This window comes from Myotis myotis, unplaced genomic scaffold (genome assembly GCF_014108235.1).
Source record: "Myotis myotis isolate mMyoMyo1 unplaced genomic scaffold, mMyoMyo1.p scaffold_m19_p_20, whole genome shotgun sequence".
Lineage (NCBI taxonomy): Eukaryota > Metazoa > Chordata > Mammalia > Chiroptera > Vespertilionidae > Myotis > Myotis myotis.
Window position 1 is genome coordinate 21,710,255 of NW_023416325.1, and position 23,565 is coordinate 21,733,819.

Sequence of the window (23,565 nt, forward strand, 5' to 3'; positions counted from 1 at the left end):
AGTGTTCACCTTATCCCGACTTAGTGCCATTATATAAACATTTAAAAATATTTGTGTAGTCTACTGTGGAAGCACATTTTTAAAGTCAGTGAGGTTTCCAATTGCTATGCCATACTACCTAAGTCAGATAAATCTTCACTTTTCCCTCACCTTTATATTATAAAACATAAAGCCCCCCTGTATATATGGGATATGTGTGATAACAGGGCGAATAGCTGTTTTATAAAGTGCAGAGTTCAAGGGGCAAATAATGATAGAAACGAAATGTTACAATTTATTCCATCTTCATGATTACAGATATTACAGAGCAGGGTGGGTAAACAACGCAAATAAAGCAAATGCCTTTCTCCCTAACCAGATACAGTATTTTGGCATTTTCATGATATACAGGTTGACTTAATTCATTGACTTAGCTTGAAAGCTGGCCACAGCAGCAAATCTTTGCAATTTAGGATTTTCCTCCATAGCATACTCCGGGGATCTTAATGACTGAACTCTGAACTCTGAAATGGTGTTCGCACTAACGTTCTTGAAGCTTTCACATCTTAATCTGAGATCTGACACCTCTTGTTAAGGCCGGGAACTGTTAAAGCTTCCTGTTGGCTAACCCAGTCCACCATTGAGCAATCTGAACAGTTAAGTTACTATAAAAAAATAAAACTGCTCCCAAGCATTGATTGAAACAGTCATGCTGGGATCCCTTTTCAGAGGATTAGCTCCCTGAGAGAAAAGAGGTCCTAACCAGTTGCTTCCATGAACAATGACCCCAGTACAGTATATCTAATGTCCTTTGAAGCATAACTCTAGGGGTCAGGCAACCATGATTATCCTGACAAGTTTATCAGTCTTTAGATACAAGATCCCAGATGAAGTATTGCAACCATAATCTCAAGAAATCATTCAGTTTTAGCACAGCAAGTGAGAAATCATCCCAAAGTAAAAAGTGATGGTTCAAAGTGAGAGGAAAACATCCAGGAGGAAAATAAGTCCTCATTAAATTGATGGCTGTCTTCACAGCTAACTTAATTGACAAAATCCAGAGGGCTCAAATTTCCAGATCTGAGGAGTCTATTTTCAAGGTGACTGACAAGGTCAAGAAGAGCTTTCAGGCTTGTCTCTGCCATGGCCCATGAACTCCAGTCCTTCAATGGGAATCTCCTTCTCCTTTATTGCTTTCTGGTGGGAGAAGAGAACATTATAAAGGTCAATATGAAGCTTACTGGCGTTGAGCAAGCCTCACTTTTCCTGTCTGCAATTGGGATAAAGACAGCAACTGCAGGGAGGGAGGGAGAGAAAACAGGTCAATAAAGGGTTTATAACAACAAAAAATAAAGCCCTCCATCAGGCCAATAAAGGGTTTATAACAAAAAATAAAGCCCTCTATAATGTCTTAACAGGCCAGAGAGAGGCTAACACCCAGCCTCACCCCCAAACAGTAAGAATGGAAAAGTGCACTGCCCCCCCCCCCCCCCCCCCCCAAAGGCAACGATTCTAGTGAACTCGGCCTCAGCACTTCCTTTTCCTGGGCGTGCGTGCTCGTTTTCAGATAGAACTACGCCCACTTGCAAGTTCACGATGAGCCCCGAGTGAACCACAGAATGTGACTGCTCCGTGGGAAGCAAGCATTTAACTCTGTCACGGGAGAGCTCCCGGCGGCCTGCCCGGGCCTCAATGACAAGGCTCTTCTCCACCCCCGGCCCCACGCCCTCCAGACCGAGGCGAGGGCCGGGGAGCGCGGGGCGGGGCCCGCTCACCTGGACGCACTGCTGGTAGCGCTTGAAGAGGTCGGTGCACGGGTCCCCGGAGCTGTCGCCCTTGAGGAACTTCTCGGCGAACCAGCGATTGAAGCACTGGTCGTACTCGCGCTTCATGTCGGTGCAGCCCTCCCCGACGCTGTTCATGGCGGCGGCGGCGGCGCGCTCTGACGTCGTCATTCCTCGGCGTCGCCGGCGGGCGCGGGCCGGAGTGCGGGAGGAGGCGGCATGTGGGCGCGGGCGGGGCGGCGCGTCCTCCGGGCCCCGCGGGGCGGGTGCCGGGGCTTCGCCTCCCGGGCCGGGTCTCCGGGGAAGGCCGGAGGCGGGGGTGTCTCCGCGGGGCGGGAGGCGGGGCGGGCGGCGCCGGAAACGGGGCGCATCGCCCGCGAGGTGGTCGAGCACCTGGAGCGGCTGGCGCTGGTGGACTTCGGCGGCCCCGAGGCCGTGGCGCGGCTGGAGAGAGCCGTGGCCTTCGCCGACCGGCTCCGCGCCGTGGACACGGACGGGGTGCAGCCCCTGGAGTCGGTCCTGGAGGACAGGTGAGCCCGGCTGCGGCCCACGCCTGGCTGTGGGGCCTGCGCAGGCATTGGGGTGGCGATTAGGGTCTCGGCCTCGAGGGAGGAAGAGCCTTGGGCGAGAGGCAGGAACTCGCCCCGGTCACCGCGGGGGAGTGTGACCAGCGGGTCCTTCCTCGCGTTTAAATTCCTCCCGGTGTCACCGGGAACGAAACCCGACCTGCGGATGGTCTCGGAGGTTCTCCTTCAAGAGCTCCCCCTGCTCGTGGACACACTCCTGACCAGTCCAATCGCGTGGGCACCATGCGTTTCTCCGACGCGCCAAATCCTTCCTTCGCTAGGATCTTTGCACTTGTTATTCCATTTTTCTTGAACAATCTGTCTCTTTCGCAGGTCTATTTAGCTCCTCTGAAGGGCCTGCCCTGACCAGTCCAAATCCCCTCCCCACTTCCTTATCTTAATTGGGTTTTCTGCAGATATATTTCTTGACTGTCCTATTTTTGTTGTTATGTCTCTTGTTAAAATAAGTTAATATCTGACTTGCTAAGTTGGATTCATGTCTCAAATTTTTATTTTTTCAAAAATTTAAATGTACGTATTGTCTGACCTAGTGGTTACGGAACTATCTGTGAAAGTGCACCAAGCTGTGTGTACAAGTATCCAGGGTATGCAAATCTGTTCATAGTAAGGAAGAAACAAAGAAACCCCCTAAATCAGTGGTTCTCAACCTTCCTAATGCCGTGACCCTTTCATACAGTTCTTCATGTTGTGTGACCCCCAACCATAAAATTATTTCCGTTGCTACTTCATAACTCTAATTTTGCTGTTATGAGTTTTAATGTAAATATCTGATATGCAGGATGTATTTTCATTGTTACAAATTGAACATAATTAAAGCCTAGTGATTAACCACAAAAACAATATGTAATTATATATGTGTTTTCTGATGGTCTTAGGCGGCCCCTGTGAAAGGGTCGTTCGACCCCCCCAAAGGGAACCGCTGCCCTAGAAACAGATATAATCTAAGTATCCTTTGTGGCTAAATACATCATCATACAATGGACTATTCAGCAGCTGTTAAAAATAATGAAACAGCCCTAGCGGGTCTGGCTCAGTGCATAGAAGGTTGGCCTGTGGACTGAAGGGTCCTGGGTTCTATTGGGTTCCATTCCTGTCAAGGGCACATTTCTGGGCATGCAGGAGGCAGCCGATCAATGATTCTCTCTCATCATTTATGTTTCTATCTCTCCCTCTCCCTTCCTCTCTGAAATCAATAAAAATATATAAAATAATAATGAAACAGCCCTGCCCTAACCAGTTTGGCTCAGTGGATAGAGCGTCCGCTTCCGGACTGAAAGGTCCCAGGTTCAATTCCGGTCAAGGGCATGTACCTTGGTTGCGGGCACATCTCCAGTAGGAGGTGTGCAGGAGGCAGCTGATTGATGTTTCTCTCACATTGATGTTTCTCTCTCATCGATGTTTCTAACTCTCCTTCTCCCTTCCACTCTGTAAAAAATCAATAAAATATATTTAAAAAAATAAATAAAAAATAAGGAAATACTAGTATCTCTTTTATAGATGAAGAAACTAACAGACAGGCTATGTAACATGTCCCAAAGTTTCCCAGGGAGTGAGAGATGTCAGGGTTTGGAATTCAGAGCCTTACTGCTTTAGATGTGCTGTAGAAACTTTATTCTCTTTCATCTCAAAGCCAGAGGCTGACTCAGATGACGTCTCTGACTGCAGCCAAATACTTCAATGCTTAGGATGGCCCTCAGGAACCTTATTTGAACCAAAAACTCTGAGCCAAAATGATTAACTTTCAGTCTGGACTGCATCAAACTAGAAATAAATTAGGAGGGAGGGAGAATGCTTGTAGATAGAAGTAGGGTGGTGCCTAGAGAAATGACTCCTGGCAGCCAGCTTGATACCAGGGAAGGGCAGAAACTGAAACAGCAGAACTGCCCTAGTGTCAGTCCGAGGCTGGCAGAGCCTCTTCCTCCGCGCTGCTATACTCCTCTCCATTCATACTTTTTATTTGCATTTCCCAGTTTAGTACTGTCTGTGAGCTCTGGAGGGCAGGGATTTCTAGTTGACAGCTGAAGCCTTTCTCAAGCAGGTTCTTCATCTGAACCAGAACACAGATCCAAGTGACTCTTTTCAATCCTTCCAAGGATAGGTACCTATATAACTAATATTAGCCCAGACACAGAGCTGATCATCAAAATGGGTGTCCTACGGCATCTGGGCTAAACTTTCTTGTAGAACTTGGACTGAGAAAGCTGAGGTGAGGTAGGCATTTAGTCAGTGACTGATTCACAGCACCTGAAGAGCTCATCAATTCCTGTTCGGTGTCTTACACGATTCCGAGGTCAAGAAAAGTTAATCTACTTGCCAAGTGAAGGGTCTGCTTGTAGTGCCACTCTCATAGAGACCCTGGGCTCAGTAGCCTATGATGAAGAAAACAGGGAGGTGTGGGTTTATTCTAGAAACATCATTATAAACAGGGAAATGTGTGATAATTAAAGGGATGAATTTTTTCCTGGAAATGTCACCCATGGTGAAGTGAATAAATCAGTTGCTACTAGATCAACTGTTGGAAAGCAGTGGCTTTTAACTTGTTGGCAGTAGGAGAGTCTTCATCAAAATCTCCAAGGGCCCAGGAACAATGGGCACCCCTCCAGTCTGTAGAGACTAGGCAGGTTAAGTGTGATTACAGCAGGTGAAGTGCAGTTATACTCTGAATGAGTAGAGGGGACTGATGTGTACTTGGGGTGTGCTAACTCTTTCTAAAAGGAGCAGGTGCGCCCTAGCTGGTTTGGCTCAGTGGATAGAGTGTCAGCCTGAGGACTGAAGGGTCCCAGGTTCAATTCTGGTCAAGGGCACATGTCCAGGTTGCAGGCTTGATTTGATCCCCAGTAGGGGGCATGCAGGAGGCAGCCAATCAATGAGTCCCTCTCATCATTGATGTTTCTATCTCTCCTCCTCTCTGAAATCAATATAAATAAATTAGGGGCCCGGTGCACGAAATTCGTGCGGGGGGGGGGGGGGAGTGTCCCTCAGCCCAGCCTGCCCCCTCTCACATACTGGGAGCCCTCAGGGGATGTCCTAGTGACGGCTTAGGCTCGCTCCCAGCTCCCCTTGGGGAGCGGGCCTAAGCTGCAGTCTGGCCTCCCTTTGTGGGAGGTGACCGGGCTGATCAGGGGAAGGCACCAGCCCCATCACCCCGCTGCTGCAGCCACTGCCAGTCACTGCAGCCAGCAAGGTTTTTTCATCAACACGGACTCCAGTCCCATCACCATGAAAAAATGACAACTTTTTTAGGCATTTTCAAGATGTGTCTTTCATATAATAATAATTTCTTTATTATTTTTTATCCTCACCTGAGGATATGTTTCCATTGATTTTTAGAGAATGTGAAAGAGAAAGGGAAAGACAGAGAAACACATCAAAATGAGAGGAACACTTTGATTGGTTACCACCTGCATGAGCCCTGACCTGGGCCCCGGCCAGGGAGGAGCCTGCAACCTAGGTACATGCCTGGGTTAGAATTGAACCCAGACCCTGCCATCGGCAGGCCAAGGCATTATCCACTGAGCCAAAGTGGCTAGGGCAGGATATGACATTTCTTAGCCCTCCAGCAGCGGACCTTTGTTTTTTTCACCAGAAGTGTGGTGAAAAACCCTAGGTCACCGTTTTGGATTCCTATTACCCAAGTTACTAAGAATGTTACCAGTGGCATATAGGGAGCTTAACCAATGAGCGGTCAGAAAAGGTGCTTCCTCTGTAGTTCACACCAATCTGCGGCTTGGCACCCCACCCATCCCCGCCCCAGGCTTGACGCCTCTGGCCCAGGCTTCAGGCCTGGGCAGGGGAACCCCATCTCCCCCGATCACGGGCTCCACCCTTGCCCAGGCCTGACCCCTTGGCCAGAGGCATTGACCCCCATCACCCTCCGATTGCCAGATTGGCCCCTTGCCCAGGCCTGATGCCTCCACCAGAGGTGTAAGGCCTGGGCAGGGGACCCCCATCTCCCTCCCATAGCTGGCTCCACCCTCCGCCCAGGCCTGAGGCCTCTGGCCCAGGTATCAGGCCTGAGCAGGGGACCCGCACACCCCTCCGATTGACGGCTCCACCCCCCCACCCAGGCCTGACGCTTGGGCCAAAGGCGTTGACCCCCATCACCCTCCAATTGCAGGATCGGCCCCTGGCCCAGGCCTGATGCCCTTGGCCCAGGATTCTGGCCTGGGCAGGGGACTCCCAACCCCCTCCAATTGCTGGCTCCGCCCCCCGCCCAGGCCTGATGCCTCAGCCAGAGGAGTTGACCCTCATCACCCTCTGATCCCCGGATCGGCCCCTTGCCCAGGCCTGAGGTCTCCAGCAGAGGTGTCAGGCCTGGGCAGGGGACCCCCAGCTCCCACCATCCCCGGCTCCGCCCCTGCCCAACCTAATGCCTCTGGCCAAGGCATTAGGCCTGGGCAGGCGACCCCCAGCTGCCCAGGATCGCTGACTCCGCCCCATGATGGCTGACTCCACCCCTGCCCAGGCCTAACGCCTCTGGCCAAGGCATTAGGCCTGGGCAGGGGACCACCAGCTGCTCACGATTGCTGACTCTGCCCCTGCCCAGGCCTAACGCCTCTGACCGAGGGTTAGGTCTGGGCAGGGACCCCCAGCTCCCCACGGTTGCAGGCTCTGCCCCTGCCCAGGCCTAATGCCTCTGGCCAAGGCATTAGGCCTGGGCAGGGGACCCCCAGCTCAAAGGTGGCTGCCAGGGCCCCCTTTGCCCTGCCCCCGGCTCTTAGCTCCCCCCTGGGTTTCAGATCATCGTCAGTGGCAGGGGGCTTCTTCCGTCCTTTCCCTTTTGCCCCCCAGCATTGTGCCTACATATGCAAATTAACTGCCATCTTAGTTGGCAGTTAATTTGCATATCTCCCTGATTAGCCAATGGGAAGGGTAGCGGTTGTACGCTAATTACCATGTTTCTCTATTATTAGATAGGATAAATAAAGCAGGTGCTATTCAGCATCCATCTCTTAGTGACATGAGAATAAAACCCAGTATATCAGATATTTTTTAACATCATTTTATTTAAACTTCCCAGCTACTCTATGTGATTAACAAAAAAACAGTAGTGAAACCTTCACTTTTTTTGGCAAGAAACTTAAGGTCTGTTAAAATCATACTTGTTCGCCGAAACCGGTTTGGCTCAGTGGATAGAGCGTCGGCCTGCGGACTGAAAGGTCCCAGGTTCGATTCCGGTCAAGGGCATGTACCTGGGTTGCGGGCACATCCCCAGTGGGAGATGTGCAGGAGGCAGCTGATCGATGTTTCTCGCTCATCGATGTTTCTAACTCTCTATCTCTCTCCCTTCCTCTCTGTAAAAAATCAATAAAATATATTAAAAAAAAAAAATCATACTTGTTCAAGACCAGTTAAGAGAGTGCCTGTCCTGGAATGGACCCCAGCTGTCCACTCTTCATACTATGAGTAAGTGCTTACTGTGTCTAGTCTAAGGCCACAAAAAGAACTAGTCCTTTCCCTTAAAAAAGTCTTACAACTTAGTCCTCTAGGCAGCCTCTGCCCAGATGTTCACGTCACATCCTTGCCCCTTTGTTCCATTAGGTTTTGCCCTAGGTGTATGCCTTGCTCAAAGCAGAAAGAGCTTCGCTGCTCCCCTACCAGTGACTGAGCAGACTGCTAATTTTTCAGCCCGAGTATCTGGAAGCAGGCTCAGACCTCCTGTCATGTACTCTTAAACCTTGAAACAGTAGTGAAGCCTCATAGATGTTCAGCTCCTGTTTGGTTTCACTAGTTTGCCATCTGCATACTTTAATGAAGCTACTAGTGGGCAAGTCCTGAGTTGTTTGTGGTACATCTTGCAAGGGGAGGCACTTTTATCTCCACAAAGGTGGCTGTAAAGAAAAAAGCACTTGTCTTAGGAGTACCAGAACTGGGCGCGGATCCTAGTCCAGCACTGAGGAACTAGTACCCATAAGTCACTTATAAACCACTCTTGAGCAAGTTACCTGCCAGGAAGTCCATTTCCCATCCTCCCAATCCAGCTATTTTTTGCCCATCCTTTAGCAATGACATCACCTCTTCTGAGTAATTGTTCCTCACCCAGGCTGAGTCAGGTGTCCCTTTCTACTCCCTTGACAAGCTGTGCTTACCTGTTAGATTTAACATATTGTATTTCAATTGCCTTTAATTACCTACCTCCACCAAAAGAAACTTACCCATAGTAATTATCCAAAAATATTTTAATTTCTCAATCCCAAGGAGTAATAACCACTTGCTGCAAAGGGTTGTTGGAAGAATCTATAAGTTGTACACTGTCACTTAATCTAATGTTGACCATAGCTCTTCCACTTTTTAAAAAATATCACTGAGTGGCCAGATTATTATGACCACCTAACGTTTGTAGGCAAATTAGCTATAATTTCACGCTGAAGTTGCTAGAGGGCCAGACCATTCATTATAAATAGGGAAGCAGGTTGTTTACCACGACAGAAGTGATTTTTTCTGAAGATATGGGTAAGTAACGCGATTTAACAGCCTTTGAACGTGGGATATATTTGAACGTGAGTGGCCAGATTATTATGACCACCTGACGTTTGTAGGCAAATTAGCTGTACACTGCATCGTATGGGATATGGAAGCCGAAGGCTTGATTGAACACCTTTGCTGTCTGCAGTTACCAAGATAAAAAGTCTCCAGTTTGCACAGGAACACAAGGATTGGACAGTCGAGCATTGGAAAAAAGTCATGTGGCCCGATGAATCACGTTTCCAGTTGCATCATGCAGATGGCAGAGTGAGAATTTGGCAGAAACAGCATGAAAGTATGCATCCCACATACATGAGTACAACCCTTCAAGCTGGTGGGGGCAGTGTTATGGTTTGGGGCATGTTTTCCTGGCATGATTTGAGCCCTTTAATTCGTGTGGAACAACGTCTGAATAGCACAACATACCTAAGTATCATTGCTGATCAAGTTCATCCTATCATGTTGATGGCGTATCCCAATGGAGATGGCTTCTTCCAACAAGACAATGTGCCATGCCACGGTGCTCGTATTGTGCAGGAGTGGTTTCAAGAACATGAGGGAGACTTTACCTTGCTTAGGTGGCCCCCACAATCACCAGATCTCAATCCAATTGAGCATTTGTGGGACGAAGTTAAAAGAGCCATCAGGCAGCTGGTTCCACAACCATCAAATCTCACAGAACTGGACAGTGCTATTCATCAGGCATGGTGTCAGATTCCTGGCATCACCTTTCAACATCTCATGGAGTCAATGCCAAGAAGAATCGCGGCAGTATTGAAGGCAAAAGGTGGCCCAACAAAGTACTAATGGGGTGGTCATAATAATCTGGCCACTCATGTTCAGATATATCCTACGTCCAAAGGCTGTTAAATCGCGTTGTTTACCCATATCTTCAGAAAAAAATCACTTCTACTGTTGCGGTAAACAACCTGCTTCCCTATTTATAATGGTCTGGCCCTCTAGCAACTTCAGTGTGAAATTATAGCTAAGTTGCCTACAAACGTCAGGTGGTCATAATAATCTGGCCACTCAGTGTATATTTTTATTGATATCAGAGAGGAAGGGAGAGGGAAAGAGATAGAAACATCAACGATGAGAAAGAACCATTGATTGGCTGCCTCCTGCATGCCACCTACTAGAAGTCGGGCCCACAACCTGGGCATGTGCACTTGACTGGAATCCAACCTGGGACCTTTCAGTCCACAGGCTGACGCTCTATCCACTGAGCCAAACCAGCTAGGGCATATCTCTTCCACTTTTGAGCAGTGCCCAGAACTCAAGAATATGCTGTCTTTGTTCCCCCATCCTTGACCCTCTCCACCCATGTCTTCAAAGCCTTGTTCTCCCAAGAGGTAACCTTAAGCTTCTGGTTTTGTAGATGTCTTTACCTGAGATCCGACAATGTGGTAGAGGGCAACTGTGCTGAAGAACTACTACAGAACTCCCATCGAGTTGTGGAGGAGTATTTTGTGGCTCCCCCAGGTACGTGTTTCCCAAAGTTTAACAAGCTTGTCCCACAGTAAATTAAGAATACAGTAGGAACTGTATATTCCCCAGATAGAACTGGGGTGGGGACGAGTATGTCCAGTAGCAAATCTGAAGCTCAAGCTCTACCTAAAGGGGCAACTGGTATTCACTGCTTCTCAGGCAGGAATGTCCCAGAGAACGTGGACATCTGGCATTTTGTGTGGTATTTCCCAAATTTTAAGTACTGGCAACTAATGAGAAAAAAAAAAGACCATGCAAATAAAACATACCTATAAGCCAGATGTATTCTGTGAGCTATCAGTTTGCAACCCTTGGTATAAAAATCTGCATTTTTAAACCTCACTGCAACTATTTTAAGTGAAAATTTAAAAATAATTCTGGGCCAATAATAAAACCCAGAACTTTGGGTGGGTTTTTTTATTTCTTCTGCAGATAAGTGGGCCCTCAGAGCTTCTGCATACGTATAGGTATTTGTAGCCTAAGCACTCAGGTAGATGATTTTCCAATGCCAACCTCAAGTTCAGGAGATCCTTCAGCAGAGAATCGTTCCGAGCATTGTCCAGGGCAACATCAGCCCTCCAGCTCAGGGATTACCTCTTTGATCAAGACCAACCAGTTAAAGGAAGGCTCTGGTTGAAGCAAGGATTGGAAGGAAAGCTAAAACATTTGTGAACTCTAAACCATGCCTGATTCACTAATCCGCCTCAGTTAACTGTGGAGAGAAGACAGACTTCTGAATCTATCTCAGAGCCTGACGGCTATCACAGTTTCAGCAGACATATCCACTGATCACATGTTACTTCTAAACAGAACCTTGTGTCAGACTTTGTTTCTTGGGACAAAGTGAGTTCACAGTCATAGTCTTCCCTCCCTTCCTATATGCATATAGATGGTTAATTAACATTAATCTGCTCCTTATTGAAAAGTGAATTAGGCTTCACTTATAACTGATTATTTAAAAAAACAGGTTGTAGCTACACTTACTTTCATTGTTTATTTTCCATGACAAACCAATGATAAGTTAGCTCAAAAGAGCCAGCTGGGAAAGCAGGGTCAGCTATAACATGCTTCTTTATTATTATTTTCAAACAGGTAATATCTCTTTGCCAAAGCTGGATGAACAAGAGCCCTTCTCACAGAGCTGAAGAGCTATTCTGGGAAGGGGTACACTGTGAATACATGGAAGCACGATAGTATTTTGTTATTATGAATACTAAAGTGCCCACTTCCCTCAGTAACCGGAAAAAATCAATGATTAAGTATTTTTCTTAGTAATTAACTCTTCTGAAGACAGAACTGGGAAAGATCTAGCCAAAACAAGGCAATGTGTTCCTGAAGCTAAGGTATTGTCTATTTCCAATGAAATGTTCACTCTGGAAGATATTATCTCCTCCCAAAACTGTCTACCCAATTGTACTTAAGTGAATTTTTTTTAATATAATCTGTTAGACATTGTATCTGACCACAGTGTGATAACCCAAGTTGTCCTTTTTAGTTGCTGTTTCCATTGACCTGAGCACCCTTTTATCTTTACCAAACACACTTGAGTTTGTTCCTGGGTACCCACTTTGTTCTGAACAGAGGGTTAACTTTCTGCTAAATTCTGAAGAGTGTTCAAAGTAGACTGTACAGCTTTGCAATTCCTGACATCCATCCCACAAAGTGATTACATGCAAAGGGGATATTAACCACACATGCAGTTCTACTTTCTGAAGAGAACTTAATGGCTTTGATGGTGGTGGGTTCAGGGGTGTATACTTAACCCCAAAGTCATTAAGTTGTATATATTAAATATTTTTTTACATGTTACACTTCAGTAAAGTGGGATATGTAAAAAATATACCCCCAGGCCTGGGACATAGTTGACCCCCATAATTACTGAATTGAGCAGAATCCAAGATGCTGTGTTCACACACACACACACACACACCCACAAGACTTTTTTTTTTTAAGCTCACATACCTCATAGATACAGAGTGGACTGGTAGTAGCCAAAGGGGATAAGGGCTGGGGGACTGGGTGAAAAGGTTGGGATTGAGAAGTACTAATTGGTAGTTACAACATAGTCACGGGAACGTAAAGCACAGCAGTCAATATAGTGGTAACTGTATGGTGCCAGGTGCGTACTGGAAATATCAGGAGTGGAGAGTGGGGGGCACTTTGTAAAGTACATGATTGTTTAACCACTATGCTGTATACCCAAAACCAAGACAAAATAATATTGAAAGTAAATTATAATTAAAAAATAAAAAAATTTTTAAAGTTCAGGTAGCAAAGATAAATGAGACATATTTAGAAGTAAAAGTGATTAGACCCTAGCTGGTTTGGATTAGTGGATAGTGTTGACCTGCAGACTAAAGGGTCCTGGGTTCAATTCCAGTCAATGGCACATGCCCGATTTGTAGGCCCGATCCCCAGTAGGGGGCGTTCAGGAGGCAGCTGATCAATGATTCTCATCATTGATGTTTCTATCTCTCCCTTCCTCTCTGAAATCAATAAAAATATATATTTAAAAGAGAAGAAAAAAAGAGAACCTGAACTGCCCTTGGGATAGAAGTTCTCAAACTATCATCAGAGCAACTACCTTAAATTATATATATATATTTGATACCAGAGAGGGAAGAGAGATAAAAACATCAATGATGAGAATCATTGATTGGCTGTCTCCTGCACGATCCCTACTGGGGATTGAGCCCACAACCCAGACATGTGCCCCTAACCTGAATGGAACCCGGGACCCTTCAGTCTGCAGGCTGATGCTCTATCCACTGAGCCAAACCGGCTAGGGCAGAGCAACTATCTTTATCCCCAAAGTTATCCATTCCTGCTCCTTACCAACTGAGCACAAGCTATCACTACAACTCAGTTATTTTTAATCAGTATGCCTGTTTGGTGAAATCTATGAACTTAATCAAGGACAACCACACATGTCAATTATGAAACATTTAAAATATATTTCTAAACAGAATGGGTCCATTTAGTCACAGTAACTGCTGATCTCCATAGCAGAGCAACCCACAAACACATAGCACTGATTTTTTTTTTTTCCCATAATCAGGGGTGAAAAATATACAACTTGTTTCTGAACCAAAACCACAATTTCTGCAGTTGAAAATGTTTCACTGCTAATATGGCCCTGGTAGAAATTATGTAATTTTATTTCCTTTAAAAAAAATTAAAAAAATTTTTCTAAGACACTAAATCATCAATCTGGAATGTAAATTCTGAGCACAAAGCAGCTCAGTTCACCTAAAAAAATAAAGAAAAAAATTCCCATCACCTGTTTCAGTAGGGCCTGAAGGGAGAGAAGTAGTGTGGGGAACCCCTGCTTTGGTATGGAGAGTCACGGCCTCTTGACCCAGACCGAGACCGTGAGTAGCCATAGCTGGTGCTTCTCTCTGGATAAACTCTGATGTAGGAAGTTTCACCCTGAAATTCAAACAAAAAGTAAAATGTAAAATAAGACCCAGAATAATAAAGTCTACCAACACCTAGCATAACTGCCTAACAATAATAGTGATGTATTGAGCACTAACTATTTGCCTGGCAAATGTTAATCTCATCAAACCACTGCAATTCTATTGGGGTAGGTACTCTTACTAGTCCATTTCAAGAATGCTCTCATCTGCTCAAGGTAACACAAATAATAAATCGTAACTTGACATGTGTAAATGCTCAAATGCTAGCTATTACTGCTAACATATCTTAATAACTGCCACTAACCCCCTAAAATCTAAGAACTGGAAAGGCTCTCAGAGATTATATATATTATATGGAGGGGCAAAAGTAGGTTTAAAAGTAGGTTTACAGTTATTCATATGGAAAAACACAGTAATTAATAAATACAAAAATAAACTGTTTCACATACTCTCAACTGTAAACTTACTTTTGTCCTACCCTGTACCAGTATAGTTCAATCCCCTGCTGCCTCATATGCATCTTTCAGTGGGTACCTATGGAAGGAGTTAACCTGTATTCAGCATCTCCCAGGTGTCAGGACTTGGGCTAGATGCTTTAATTTTTTCATAATTTAACTTACCAGCAAGTCTTGTAACACAGTTCTATTCTGACTATTTTGCATATGGAGGAACCAGAATTGAGAGCTCAGCTAAGCAGCAGGAGTCACGTTCAACCTGGCCTTTCTCCAAGCCCTTTGCCATCAGCCACCATTTTCAGAAAATCTAAATATGCTAAAAGGAAAGAGCAAGATGCTTTTCCCCTACGTGAAGTCAATAATTGGATTTAACCTGAAGTTCTGCTTTGCATATATTTGACTAGGTGCTATTGTATTTCTGCTCCAATTTCAAGTCCTAAGAGTTAGTCTGAGCAAAAGCATTGTTAAGCCATACATCCCTCACCCCATAATATTAGGGAATTATATGAATCCTTAGAAAAAGAAATGGGCCTAGATATTCATGTCTTTAGACATCACTAAACCCCATAGCAAGTCAGGCAAGATAACCAGAAAAAAAAAAAGTCCAATTGGTCTAATATCTGGTCTCAATGGTATCAAAGGGATAGTTACCATTCGAATCAGATTGAGATATCCAAAGCAGCAGCTGCCTTTTTAAAAAAATATGTATTTTTTTATTGATTTCAGAGAAGAAGGGAGAAGGAGAGAATCATTGATTGGCTGCCTCCTGCACGCCCCATACTAGGGATCAAGCCCCCAACCCAGGCATGTGCCCTTGACCAGAATCGAACCTGGGACCCTTCAGTCCACAGGCCGAAGCTCTATCCACTCAGCTAAATCAACTGGGCAGCAGCTGCCTTCTTGAAAGGACATCCAGAACTAAGCCCTGAGGGTGAGGTGATCAACCACAAAAAAATAACAAGGTGGCTTAGGTTCCAAAAAGGATACTGCACTACTTTGGGAAAGAACAATGAAGTGACAACTCTGCCCCAATAGCAGTATCTAGAAAGGCTGAGATGAGGCTGGCTTGCAGAGCCCATACTAGACCCAGAGGAGAGACAGCCATAATATTTAGGTTCACAGAGACATTAAAGATTAAGCCAGTTATGAGAAGGATGTTATCACAATAGCTCACCACATTATGACAGACTGCACAGTATTCTCTCCAGGTTAAAAATACTATGAATGCAGATTTCTCTCTGCTATGACCCTGCAGGGCTTAGGCATGATGAATTCCTTGGCTTTGTCCACTTAAGATAGATCTTTAATGGTACTGTGAGGTCATCAAGTGGCAAATGCATGGCCTGTTGCTACTTCTGCTAGGTCAGCTTCGGGTGGAGTGGACTGGCTACAAGCTCCTCAACAGAAGGTGGGGACCCACCTCATGAGAGCGGAATTTGGTGTCATCCAGTTTACGCAGGGCATATTCCATGTCTTCTTTTCTGAGATACTCAACCATCCCCATTCCATCCTTCTGCACATCTGCGTAACAGACGTCTCCAGCTTCTCGCATGTGATCCTTCAGGTCCTGCCAGCTTCCTGAGGGAGGAAGTCCTAGGTATGGAGAACATAAGAGGCCAATCCTTCAGCTGTGTGAAATGTCCTGTTAAGAGCCAGCAATACCTCAGGTCCCTTCTCCACTACTTTTAAATCCTGAGAGTTCCCAAATCACAAATCCTGGTAAGGGACACGAAATCAAAGAGCACTAAAGTATAGGTGGCAAACCACCTTAAGAAGCTAGTCCTAGAGCCCTAGCAGTTTGATTCAGTGGGTAGAGCATTGGCTTGTGAACCGAAGTGTCCGGGGTTCAGTTCTGGTCAAGGGCATGTAATTCGGTTGCAGACTCCTCCCTGGCCCAGGCCTTGGTCGGGGCTTGTGCAGAAGGCAACCAATCCATGTGTTTCTCTCACATCGATATTTCCCTCTTCCACTTTCTAAAAATCAATGTAAAAATATCCTCAGATGAGGATTAAAAAATAAATATGTAGAATCAGATATTCTTAAAAAAGAAGCTAATCCTAGGCTAATCTTCCAGAACAAGCCTCCCCAAGATAGCAAGAAGTCCATCTCATTATAGTTTTAGTATCTCTTGAGAATTCATAGCCTCTCTTTCTTTGTCCCTCAATTAATACTAAACTCCCAAGACTTTGAGTTCTTTATTCCATATGAAATATTTCAGTACCAATCAATGATTTTTTTTTTTTTAATATATTTTTATTGATGTCAGAGAGGAAGGGAGAGGGAAAGAGAGACAGAAACATCAATGATGAGAATCATCGATCGGCTGCCTCCCGCATGCCCCCCACTTGGGATCGAGCCCACAACCTGGGTACATGCCCTGACCAGGAATCAAACCCGCAACCTCTTGGTTCCTGGTCGATGCTCAACCACTGAGCCACACCCGTCTGGGCAATCAATGATTTCTTGCCTGACAGGGTTCCCAGGACATGGGAATTTGAAACCATCCAATGAAATAACCAAAATGTAATGGAAGTTAACAAAAATCTAAAGTTTTGGTTTTTTGTAGGTGTGATTAACTGACAAACACCTCTTAAGAGATCAATATTCTTCAGTACAGTGGGGGAAAGGTAAGACTCAGACGCTAAAACTAGCGGGAAGTCATACAACCCTACCTGATGTCATTAAAGGGATATGTGCTCCTGCTCTCAAAGGCTGTGTTTACCGCTCACAGCTCAGGACTGCAGCCATTTCCTAACAGTTTTCTAGGCAGGATTTCAGAGCAGCATGGAGAGGAAAAAACAACTGTATGACTTCTTGAAGGAGGGAACAGAGTCCTGGGGTTAAAAAAATTAAGACGGCCCTGGCCAGTTTGGCTCAGTGGATAGAGTGTCAGTGTTCGGACTGAAGGGTCCTGGGTTCGATTCCAACCAAGGGCACATGCCCGGGTTGCAGGCTCGATTCCCTATAGGGGGTGTGCAGGAAGCAGCCAATCAATGACTCCTTCTCATCATTGATGTTTCTCTCTCTCCCTCTCCCTTCTTCTCTAAGATCAATAAAAATACATTATAATAATAATAAAAAAAAAGCCCTAGCTGGTTTGGCTATGGATAGAGTGTCGGCCTGTGAACTGAAGGGTCCCAGGTTTGATTCCCAACAAGGGCACAAGCCGGGGTTGCGGGCTCAATCCCCAGTTGGAGGCGGGGGGGAGAGGGGCGTTCAGTAGACAACCAATCAATGATTCTCTCTCATCATGGATGTTTCTCTCTTCCTCTCTGAAATCAATAAAAATATATTTTAAAAAAAATAAAATTAAGAAGGGACACAATAGGCCAGTGACAGCGAACCTATGACACGCGTGTCAGAGGTGACACGCGAACTCATTTTTTTGGTTGATTTTTCTTTGTTAAATGGCATTTAAATATATAAAATAAATATCAAAAAATTTCTATATGTGACGAGGCACCAGAGTTAAGTTGGGGTTTTTCAAAATGCTGACACGCCGAGCTCAAAAGGTTCGCCATCACTGCAATAGGCAGACACTGAGTATCACTCTTAAGCACAATGGGAATCAGCTGTGATTGTGATACTCCCATAGAAAAAGGTGCCAGGTTCCCCAAGACATTTTACTCCACCAGGGCCCTAAAACACCCACAAAATGTGCAAAAGACCCCAGGTCTTTACCAGTGTTGTTATTTCAAAAGATGAATAAACCTGAGCATATTATTTTATCACTTGTCAATCTAGATATTTTGTTCTATATTCTGAAATACAATCTGTAAGACACTAAGTTGTTTTTCTTATTTTATACGAGAGAGGCTCCTGTCAAAACCGCTGCCTGCCAGCCGTGAGCCCTGCTTCTGAGCTTCTGGGCTTCTGGCTGAGTGGAGCTTTCCCTGTAGGAGTGCACTGACCACCAGGGGGCAGCTCCTGCATTGAGCATCTGCCCCCTGGTGGTTAGTGAGCATCAGAGTGACTGGTCATTCAGCCGTTCAGTTTATTTGCATATTACCCTTTTATTATATAGGATAAGCCCAAAACCACCATAAAAACTGGTCTTTTTTCAGGATTCACAGCTGGGTAACTTGTTTAAATCTGGCTTCTGGAATATCTTTTCAAGTCCAATACCATGGTACATTAAAAAAAAAACAAAAAAACCAGCCCTGGCCGGTTTGGCTCAGTGGATAGAGCATCGGCCTGCGGACTGAAGGGTCCCGGGTTTGATTCCGGTCAAGGGCATGTGCCTTGGTTGCGGGCACATTCCCAGTGGGGGGTGTGTGAGAGGCAGCTGATCGATGTTTCTGGCTCGCTATCCCTCTCCCTTCCACTCTGTGAAAAGTCAGTAAAATATATTTTTAAAAAAATCCTTAGAATTACAGCTCAAGGGGTTTTGCTATCATTTTCCCTTTCAACACTAGAAAACTCCTTTATAAGAAACACGTTTGCTCTAGCTGGTTTGGCTCAGTGGATACAGCGTGGGCCTGCAGACTGAAGGGTCCCAGGTTCAATTCCGGCCAAGAGTACATGCCTGGGTTGTGGGTTTGGTCCCCAGTGTGGGGTATGCAGGAGGTGGTGAATCAATGATTTTCTCTCATCATTGATGTTTCTATCTCTCTCTCCCTCTCCCTTCCTCTCTGAAATCAATAAAAATATATTAAAAAAACAACACCACCTTTATGTTCTAACAAGGCTACTACTGGTGAAGTTTCATTTGCAAGATACCTCCCTCACTGGCAAGACAGGGCAGGGTTTCAGACTGTCAGTGTGTATAGGCTAAGGGGAAAAAAAAAACCCATGTATGCCATGCACTGAAGAATAACAGCTAACATTTCTTGAGGCCAGACTGTGCTAAGTATTTTACATGCATCATCTCATTCAGTTTGAAAGAAACATACCTGAAACAAGAACTCGGAAATCAGATCTTCTTGTAGGAGGTCCATTCCTCCCACCACGGGGCCACCCACCCCGACCTCCATAAGCTCTGGGGAACTCCACACGAAGTCGACACTGGCCATAATCATAACCATTCCTTCCATAAACTGCATCTTCAGCATCTCTGCAAAGAAAAATTTGGTGTTAGTGCTGCTCAGGAGGCTGAATGACTCCCAGTGAGGGGCATAAGTAACAAGTATGAAAGGAAAACCTAGAGTGAGAAAACAAAACAGGATCTTGATGCAATACTGCTTTGAAGAATTTTCATAATATTGGAATTAAACTTTACAGCTATCACACACGGGGTTTTCTAGGTATAAATGATAGTGAATGGATAAACAGATTACTTACAGGAGGACTAATTTAGAAACAAACAAAAAAAAGGAATAAATAGATGACCGATTTTGCCAATAAAAGTGTTTAACTTGGGAGTGCAGTTTCTCAAAATGCATACCACACATTAGTCCTTTAATATTCTTCGACAAGGCCTAGTATCATCAAGTCTATAGAAAGAAAAACCCATTTAAAAAGAAAGCTCAAGCCCTAGCCGATTTGGCTCCGTGGATAGAGTGGCAGCCTGCGGACTGAAGGGTCCTGGGTTCGATACTGGTCAAGGGCACATGCCCGCCGGCTCAGTCTCCAGTAGGAGGCGTGCAGGAGGCAGCCAATCAATGATTCTCTCTCTTCATTGATGTTTCTATCTCTCTCTCCCTCTCCCTTCCTCTCTGAAATCAATAAAAATATATTAAAAAAAAAGAAAGCTCAAAAGACAAATGCAATTTAGTGTTTTGTGAGGAACATAAAACTCCCTCAAGCGTATGTTTCAGCATGGTTTGGAGAAGTTGGCAAGACCGCTATCTGGGTACAATTTCCCCAAAGAAGATAAAGTTACTCTTAGTTTTCTGTAGGCTCTAGGACAGGCAGGAACACTAAACTGACTCTCCAGGACTGGATGAGAGAATGGCCTCAGGGCTTGGTGGACAAGCAGAGCTGAAGAGATACTAACGAAGGCCTCGTTCCGTTGTCACAGGCACATGTCACTAATCATGATTTTGGTCCTAGAATTAAAAGCAAGGAGAACACATCCAGGGCCACCCTGGCTGTATTTATAATGCAGTGGCAGAGAGGCAGGCCTGCTAAGGTTGGTTTAAAGCAGACTTTTAGCACCATCATTCTTCTGTTCTTCACTAGTAGCTGTCTCTGGGTAAGGAGTCAGGTTTTCACATCTTAATCACTGATGTCTTTCTCACAAAGTTACTCTTAGGATTAAATAAGATCCTATGTGCGCGGTGCTTTGCTTGAAACTTGGCAACTAGTGATATCAAATGGTAGCTTTTCTATTATTAAAGAAATGAGGGGAGAGATAATGATGTTGCATATTATACAGTAAGTTTGTATTCCAAAAGGGCAGAACAGGGAATTCAAGTCCTACCCTGATTCCTTACTAGCATTCTATCAATTACCTAAACCCTCAGTTTCCTCATCTATAAAAGGTGATTAACAATACCTACCTCAGAGGCGGAAAGTGCTAAATGCCTAGCACGGTGCAGGGGGTCTGCTCGAACCACACCGGCCGTTACCCATGGAGGGAGGTGTGAAATGCCGGTTACATTTCTGCGGCAAATGGCAACCAAAGCCTCAGGGTGCTTCCTGCCTTCCCACCTCAAACGCTCCCCTCGCCCCCGACCACACGCCCGAGGAGCAGGGCACCGGCGGCCAGTCCTTCCGGGGGGGCCCCCGCCGCGGCCCTGGAAGTCCCCCGTCTCCCCCGGGCGAGGGCGCACGAAGCTCGCAAAACCACGAAGACCCCTCGGGGCCCGCTGGGGGCCCAGCACTTCAGATCCTGGGGTCCCTCCGCGTCTCGCGGCGCCTCCCTCACGCGAGAAGGCGAGAGGCCCTCCGCCAGCTTCGGAAGCTGCTCCAGATCCTCGATGCTTTTACAAGGACGAGCCCTAACCCGGCGGGGCGGGGCGCGCGGACGGAGAGCGGTTCCGTCAGGGACCCTGTGCGACCCCCGAAGGCATCCACAGCCCCGCGTGTGTCCCCCGTCAGTGCGGGGCCGGAGAGGGGGGCGCCCGGCCGCTCCCGCTCTCCGCCGAGTCCTCCCCGGCCAGCTCCGAGGACGAGGTGCCCAGGCCGCTGCCCCCGCGGGGCGCCGCTCCAGCCGCGAGGCCGAGGTGACCATCTGCACCGTCCCTGACGCCAGGTCAAGCGCTCTCGGACCCTCCCGAGACCCAGCTTTTAGATTTTGAAGTAAAAAACAAAAACAAAAATAGAGGAAGTGACGACGGCGCCAAGGACGGCCCGGAGCCGAAGGGAGAGGAGGCCACAGCCTCCACCTGGGGGCGCCCGGAGGGTCTGCGCGGAGGGGGAGGGGAGGCTCCGGGAAGGGGAGGGGAGGCCGGGGGAGGGGGAGGGGGAGGAAAGGCGGGGGCCCGGGGCGCGGGCGGGCGGCGCGGGCCTCACCGGGGGTCCTCGAAACGCACGAAGGCGAAGGGCACCAGGCCGTGCCGGTTCTTGAGGTCGATCTCGCGGATGCGGCCGTACTTGTAGAACAGGTCCTCCAGGTCCTTCTCGCGCACGTCCGTCGGAAGGTTCCCCACGTAGACGCGCCCGTCGCCCTCGCCGCCGCGCTCGTCCGCCCAGCCCGACATCCGCACCCCCCGACGCCGCGGGCCCGCCGCAGCCCACGTCGCCGCCGCCGCCGCCGCCTCCTCAGCCTCCTCAGCCGGGGTCCCCCCGCAGCGTCCCCGCGGGCTCGGAGGCGCTCAGCCGCACAGCATTGTGGGAACGCGGAGCGGAAGCAAAGGGGTCGGAGGAAGCCAAAGGAATCCTCTTAAAGGGGACGCGGCTGCCAGGCTGGCGCGTGCGCACTGGCCCGCGGACCCCTGTGCGGGCCGGCGGGCTCCTGGGCGTCCAAAGGGAGGTCGTGGAGTCCAGCTGATGGGGTTCAGTTCCCGAAGGCAGTTCCCTCACTAGCCGCGTGCACGTGGGCAAGTGACAGGCTCCCCGGGCCTCAGTTTTCTGCCTCTGTCGCGCCGCCTACCTCAGGCGTTTGTGAGCTCTCGCCAGTGTCCCGCGGGCTGTGCGGGGCGGGGGGCGGGGGAGAGTCAGGCCCGGGCTGACCCCGCTGCGCCTGGGCCTGTCCCCGGCGGCTGGGCAGGGCAGGGCAGGGCCGGGCCGTCGCGGCCCTCAGCCTCAGGTCAGTAGCCTCTGGGCCTCTCTGTCCCCTTTACAGTTGCCTAGAGCCCTGGCTGGGTGCGCCGTGGTTGGAGCGCACGTCCGCACACCGAAGGGTCGCGGGTTTGATTCCCGCTGGAGGGCAGGTGCCTAGGGTGTGGGTTCAATCCCCGGGCCGGTTCGGGTGCGTGCGGGAGGCAACCGGTCCATGTGCCTCTCACATAGATGTTTCTCTTTCCCTCCCCGCCTCCTCCCTCCTGGCCTCCCTTCCATCTCTAAAAATCAGTGCATCCCCGCGGGCGTGGCTCATGGTTGAGCATGGACCTGAGAACCGGGAGGGCAGGTTCCAGTCTGGGTCAGGGCACCGATCCCCAGTAGGGGGCGCGCAGGAGGCAGTCGCCCAATGATTCTCATCATCCATGTTTCTCTCCCTCTCCCTTCCTCTCTGAAATCAATAAAGAAATATGTATTTTTTAAAATCAATGGAATAAACATCCGTGAGTGAGGATTAACAACAAAAAAGGGAATAAAAATTTACAAATTATCCAGTTCTATATAATACTATGAATATATATAATACTAGGAGTATATGTAATACAATGAGTATATACACTGAGTGGCCAGTGTATATACCCACTGGTATATACAAACGTTATTATGATCACCTGACGTTTGTAGGCAAATTAGCTATAATTTCGCGCTGAAGTTGCTAGAGGGCCAGACCATTATAAATAGGGAAGCAGGTTGTTTACCACGACAGTAAAAGTGATTTTTTTCTGAAGATATGGGTAAACAACGTGATTTAACAGCCTTTGAACGTGGGATATATATGCTATATAGATATAGATATAGATATAGATATAGATATATAGATATATAGATATAGATATATATTTTCACCCCATGTAACAAAAAGCATGGTAGATAATAACCTTCCAAATCGTTGTGGAGATATCTCTTGATGGAAATGATTTCTATATTTTTCTTTATTTATGCTTTTCTGCATTTATCAAATTGTAAGTAGCAGGTACTACTTTTATAATTGGAATAAAACACAGGAAGTTATTTCTAAAATAAAACACTCACGACTGCCTGTTGTATTCTGGACTGTATAAAGCTTCTAGTTGCTCTTTGCTGGCCTTCAAACGACAAGCAGGAAAGAGCCCTGGTCCAGTGTGATCTTGAGTCTGAGTACACAGCCTTGTAGGAGCTTATGGACCCTAAAGGCATCCCAAAGCCCCTCATTTTTTTTGGGGGGGGGGTGTTAACAGCACCTTCT

General features: G+C 47.0%; 3 protein-coding genes across 7 annotated transcripts; 1 reads left to right on the plus strand and 2 right to left on the minus strand.

Moving 5' to 3' along the window:
* Window positions 1-251: 251 nt before the first annotated feature.
* On the minus strand, window positions 252-1,955 carry TRIAP1 (TP53 regulated inhibitor of apoptosis 1). Of its 2 annotated transcripts, none has more exons than XM_036353230.1 (2): window positions 1,755-1,955; window positions 252-1,176 (listed from the first exon to the last, which is right to left on the minus strand). In XM_036353230.1, the coding sequence occupies exons 1-2, from the start codon at window positions 1,932-1,934 to the stop codon at window positions 1,093-1,095; spliced, it is 264 nt and encodes an 87-aa protein (XP_036209123.1). In that variant the 5' UTR covers window positions 1,935-1,955; the 3' UTR covers window positions 252-1,092. The 2 variants fall into 2 exon arrangements, with proteins under 2 accessions (XP_036209123.1, XP_036209121.1); XM_036353228.1 differs by having other exon boundaries at window positions 1,137-1,273.
* SRSF9 (serine and arginine rich splicing factor 9) lies at window positions 252-22,488 on the minus strand. Of its 4 annotated transcripts, none has more exons than XM_036353225.1 (5): window positions 21,573-22,488; window positions 19,070-19,230; window positions 15,598-15,770; window positions 13,584-13,732; window positions 252-1,176 (listed from the first exon to the last, which is right to left on the minus strand). In XM_036353225.1, the coding sequence occupies exons 1-4, from the start codon at window positions 21,758-21,760 to the stop codon at window positions 13,589-13,591; spliced, it is 666 nt and encodes a 221-aa protein (XP_036209118.1). In that variant the 5' UTR covers window positions 21,761-22,488; the 3' UTR covers window positions 252-1,176; window positions 13,584-13,588. The 4 variants fall into 4 exon arrangements, with proteins under 4 accessions (XP_036209118.1, XP_036209117.1, XP_036209119.1 ...); XM_036353224.1 differs by lacking the exon at window positions 252-1,176 and adding an exon at window positions 3,945-4,719; XM_036353226.1 differs by lacking the exon at window positions 252-1,176 and adding an exon at window positions 8,047-8,181.
* Window positions 1,955-11,765, plus strand: GATC (glutamyl-tRNA amidotransferase subunit C). Its single transcript, XM_036353227.1, has 3 exons — window positions 1,955-2,293; window positions 10,194-10,297; window positions 11,396-11,765. Exons 1-3 carry the CDS (start codon window positions 1,983-1,985, stop codon window positions 11,446-11,448), a joined length of 468 nt encoding a protein of 155 aa, XP_036209120.1. The 5' UTR covers window positions 1,955-1,982; the 3' UTR covers window positions 11,449-11,765.
* Window positions 22,489-23,565: the final 1,077 nt, after the last annotated feature.

Coding starts and splice junctions, on each gene's coding strand:
- SRSF9 (XM_036353225.1), bottom strand. CDS start 21,760: ATGTCGGGCTGGGCGGACGAGCGCGGCGGCGAGGGCGACGGGCGCGTC. Junction 19,231..21,572: donor GTGCGTTTCGAGGACCCCCG/GTGAGGCCCGCG, acceptor TTTTCTTTGCAG/AGATGCTGAAGATGCAGTTT. Junction 15,771..19,069: donor TTTCCGAGTTCTTGTTTCAG/GTATGTTTCTTT, acceptor CTCCATACCTAG/GACTTCCTCCCTCAGGAAGC.
- GATC (XM_036353227.1), top strand. CDS start 1,983: ATGTGGGCGCGGGCGGGGCGGCGCGTCCTCCGGGCCCCGCGGGGCGGG. Junction 2,294..10,193: donor GAGTCGGTCCTGGAGGACAG/GTGAGCCCGGCT, acceptor CTGGTTTTGTAG/ATGTCTTTACCTGAGATCCG. Junction 10,298..11,395: donor GTATTTTGTGGCTCCCCCAG/GTACGTGTTTCC, acceptor ATTTTCAAACAG/GTAATATCTCTTTGCCAAAG.
- TRIAP1 (XM_036353230.1), bottom strand. CDS start 1,934: ATGACGACGTCAGAGCGCGCCGCCGCCGCCGCCATGAACAGCGTCGGG. Junction 1,177..1,754: donor GCTACCAGCAGTGCGTCCAG/GTGAGCGGGCCC, acceptor TTCTCCCACCAG/AAAGCAATAAAGGAGAAGGA.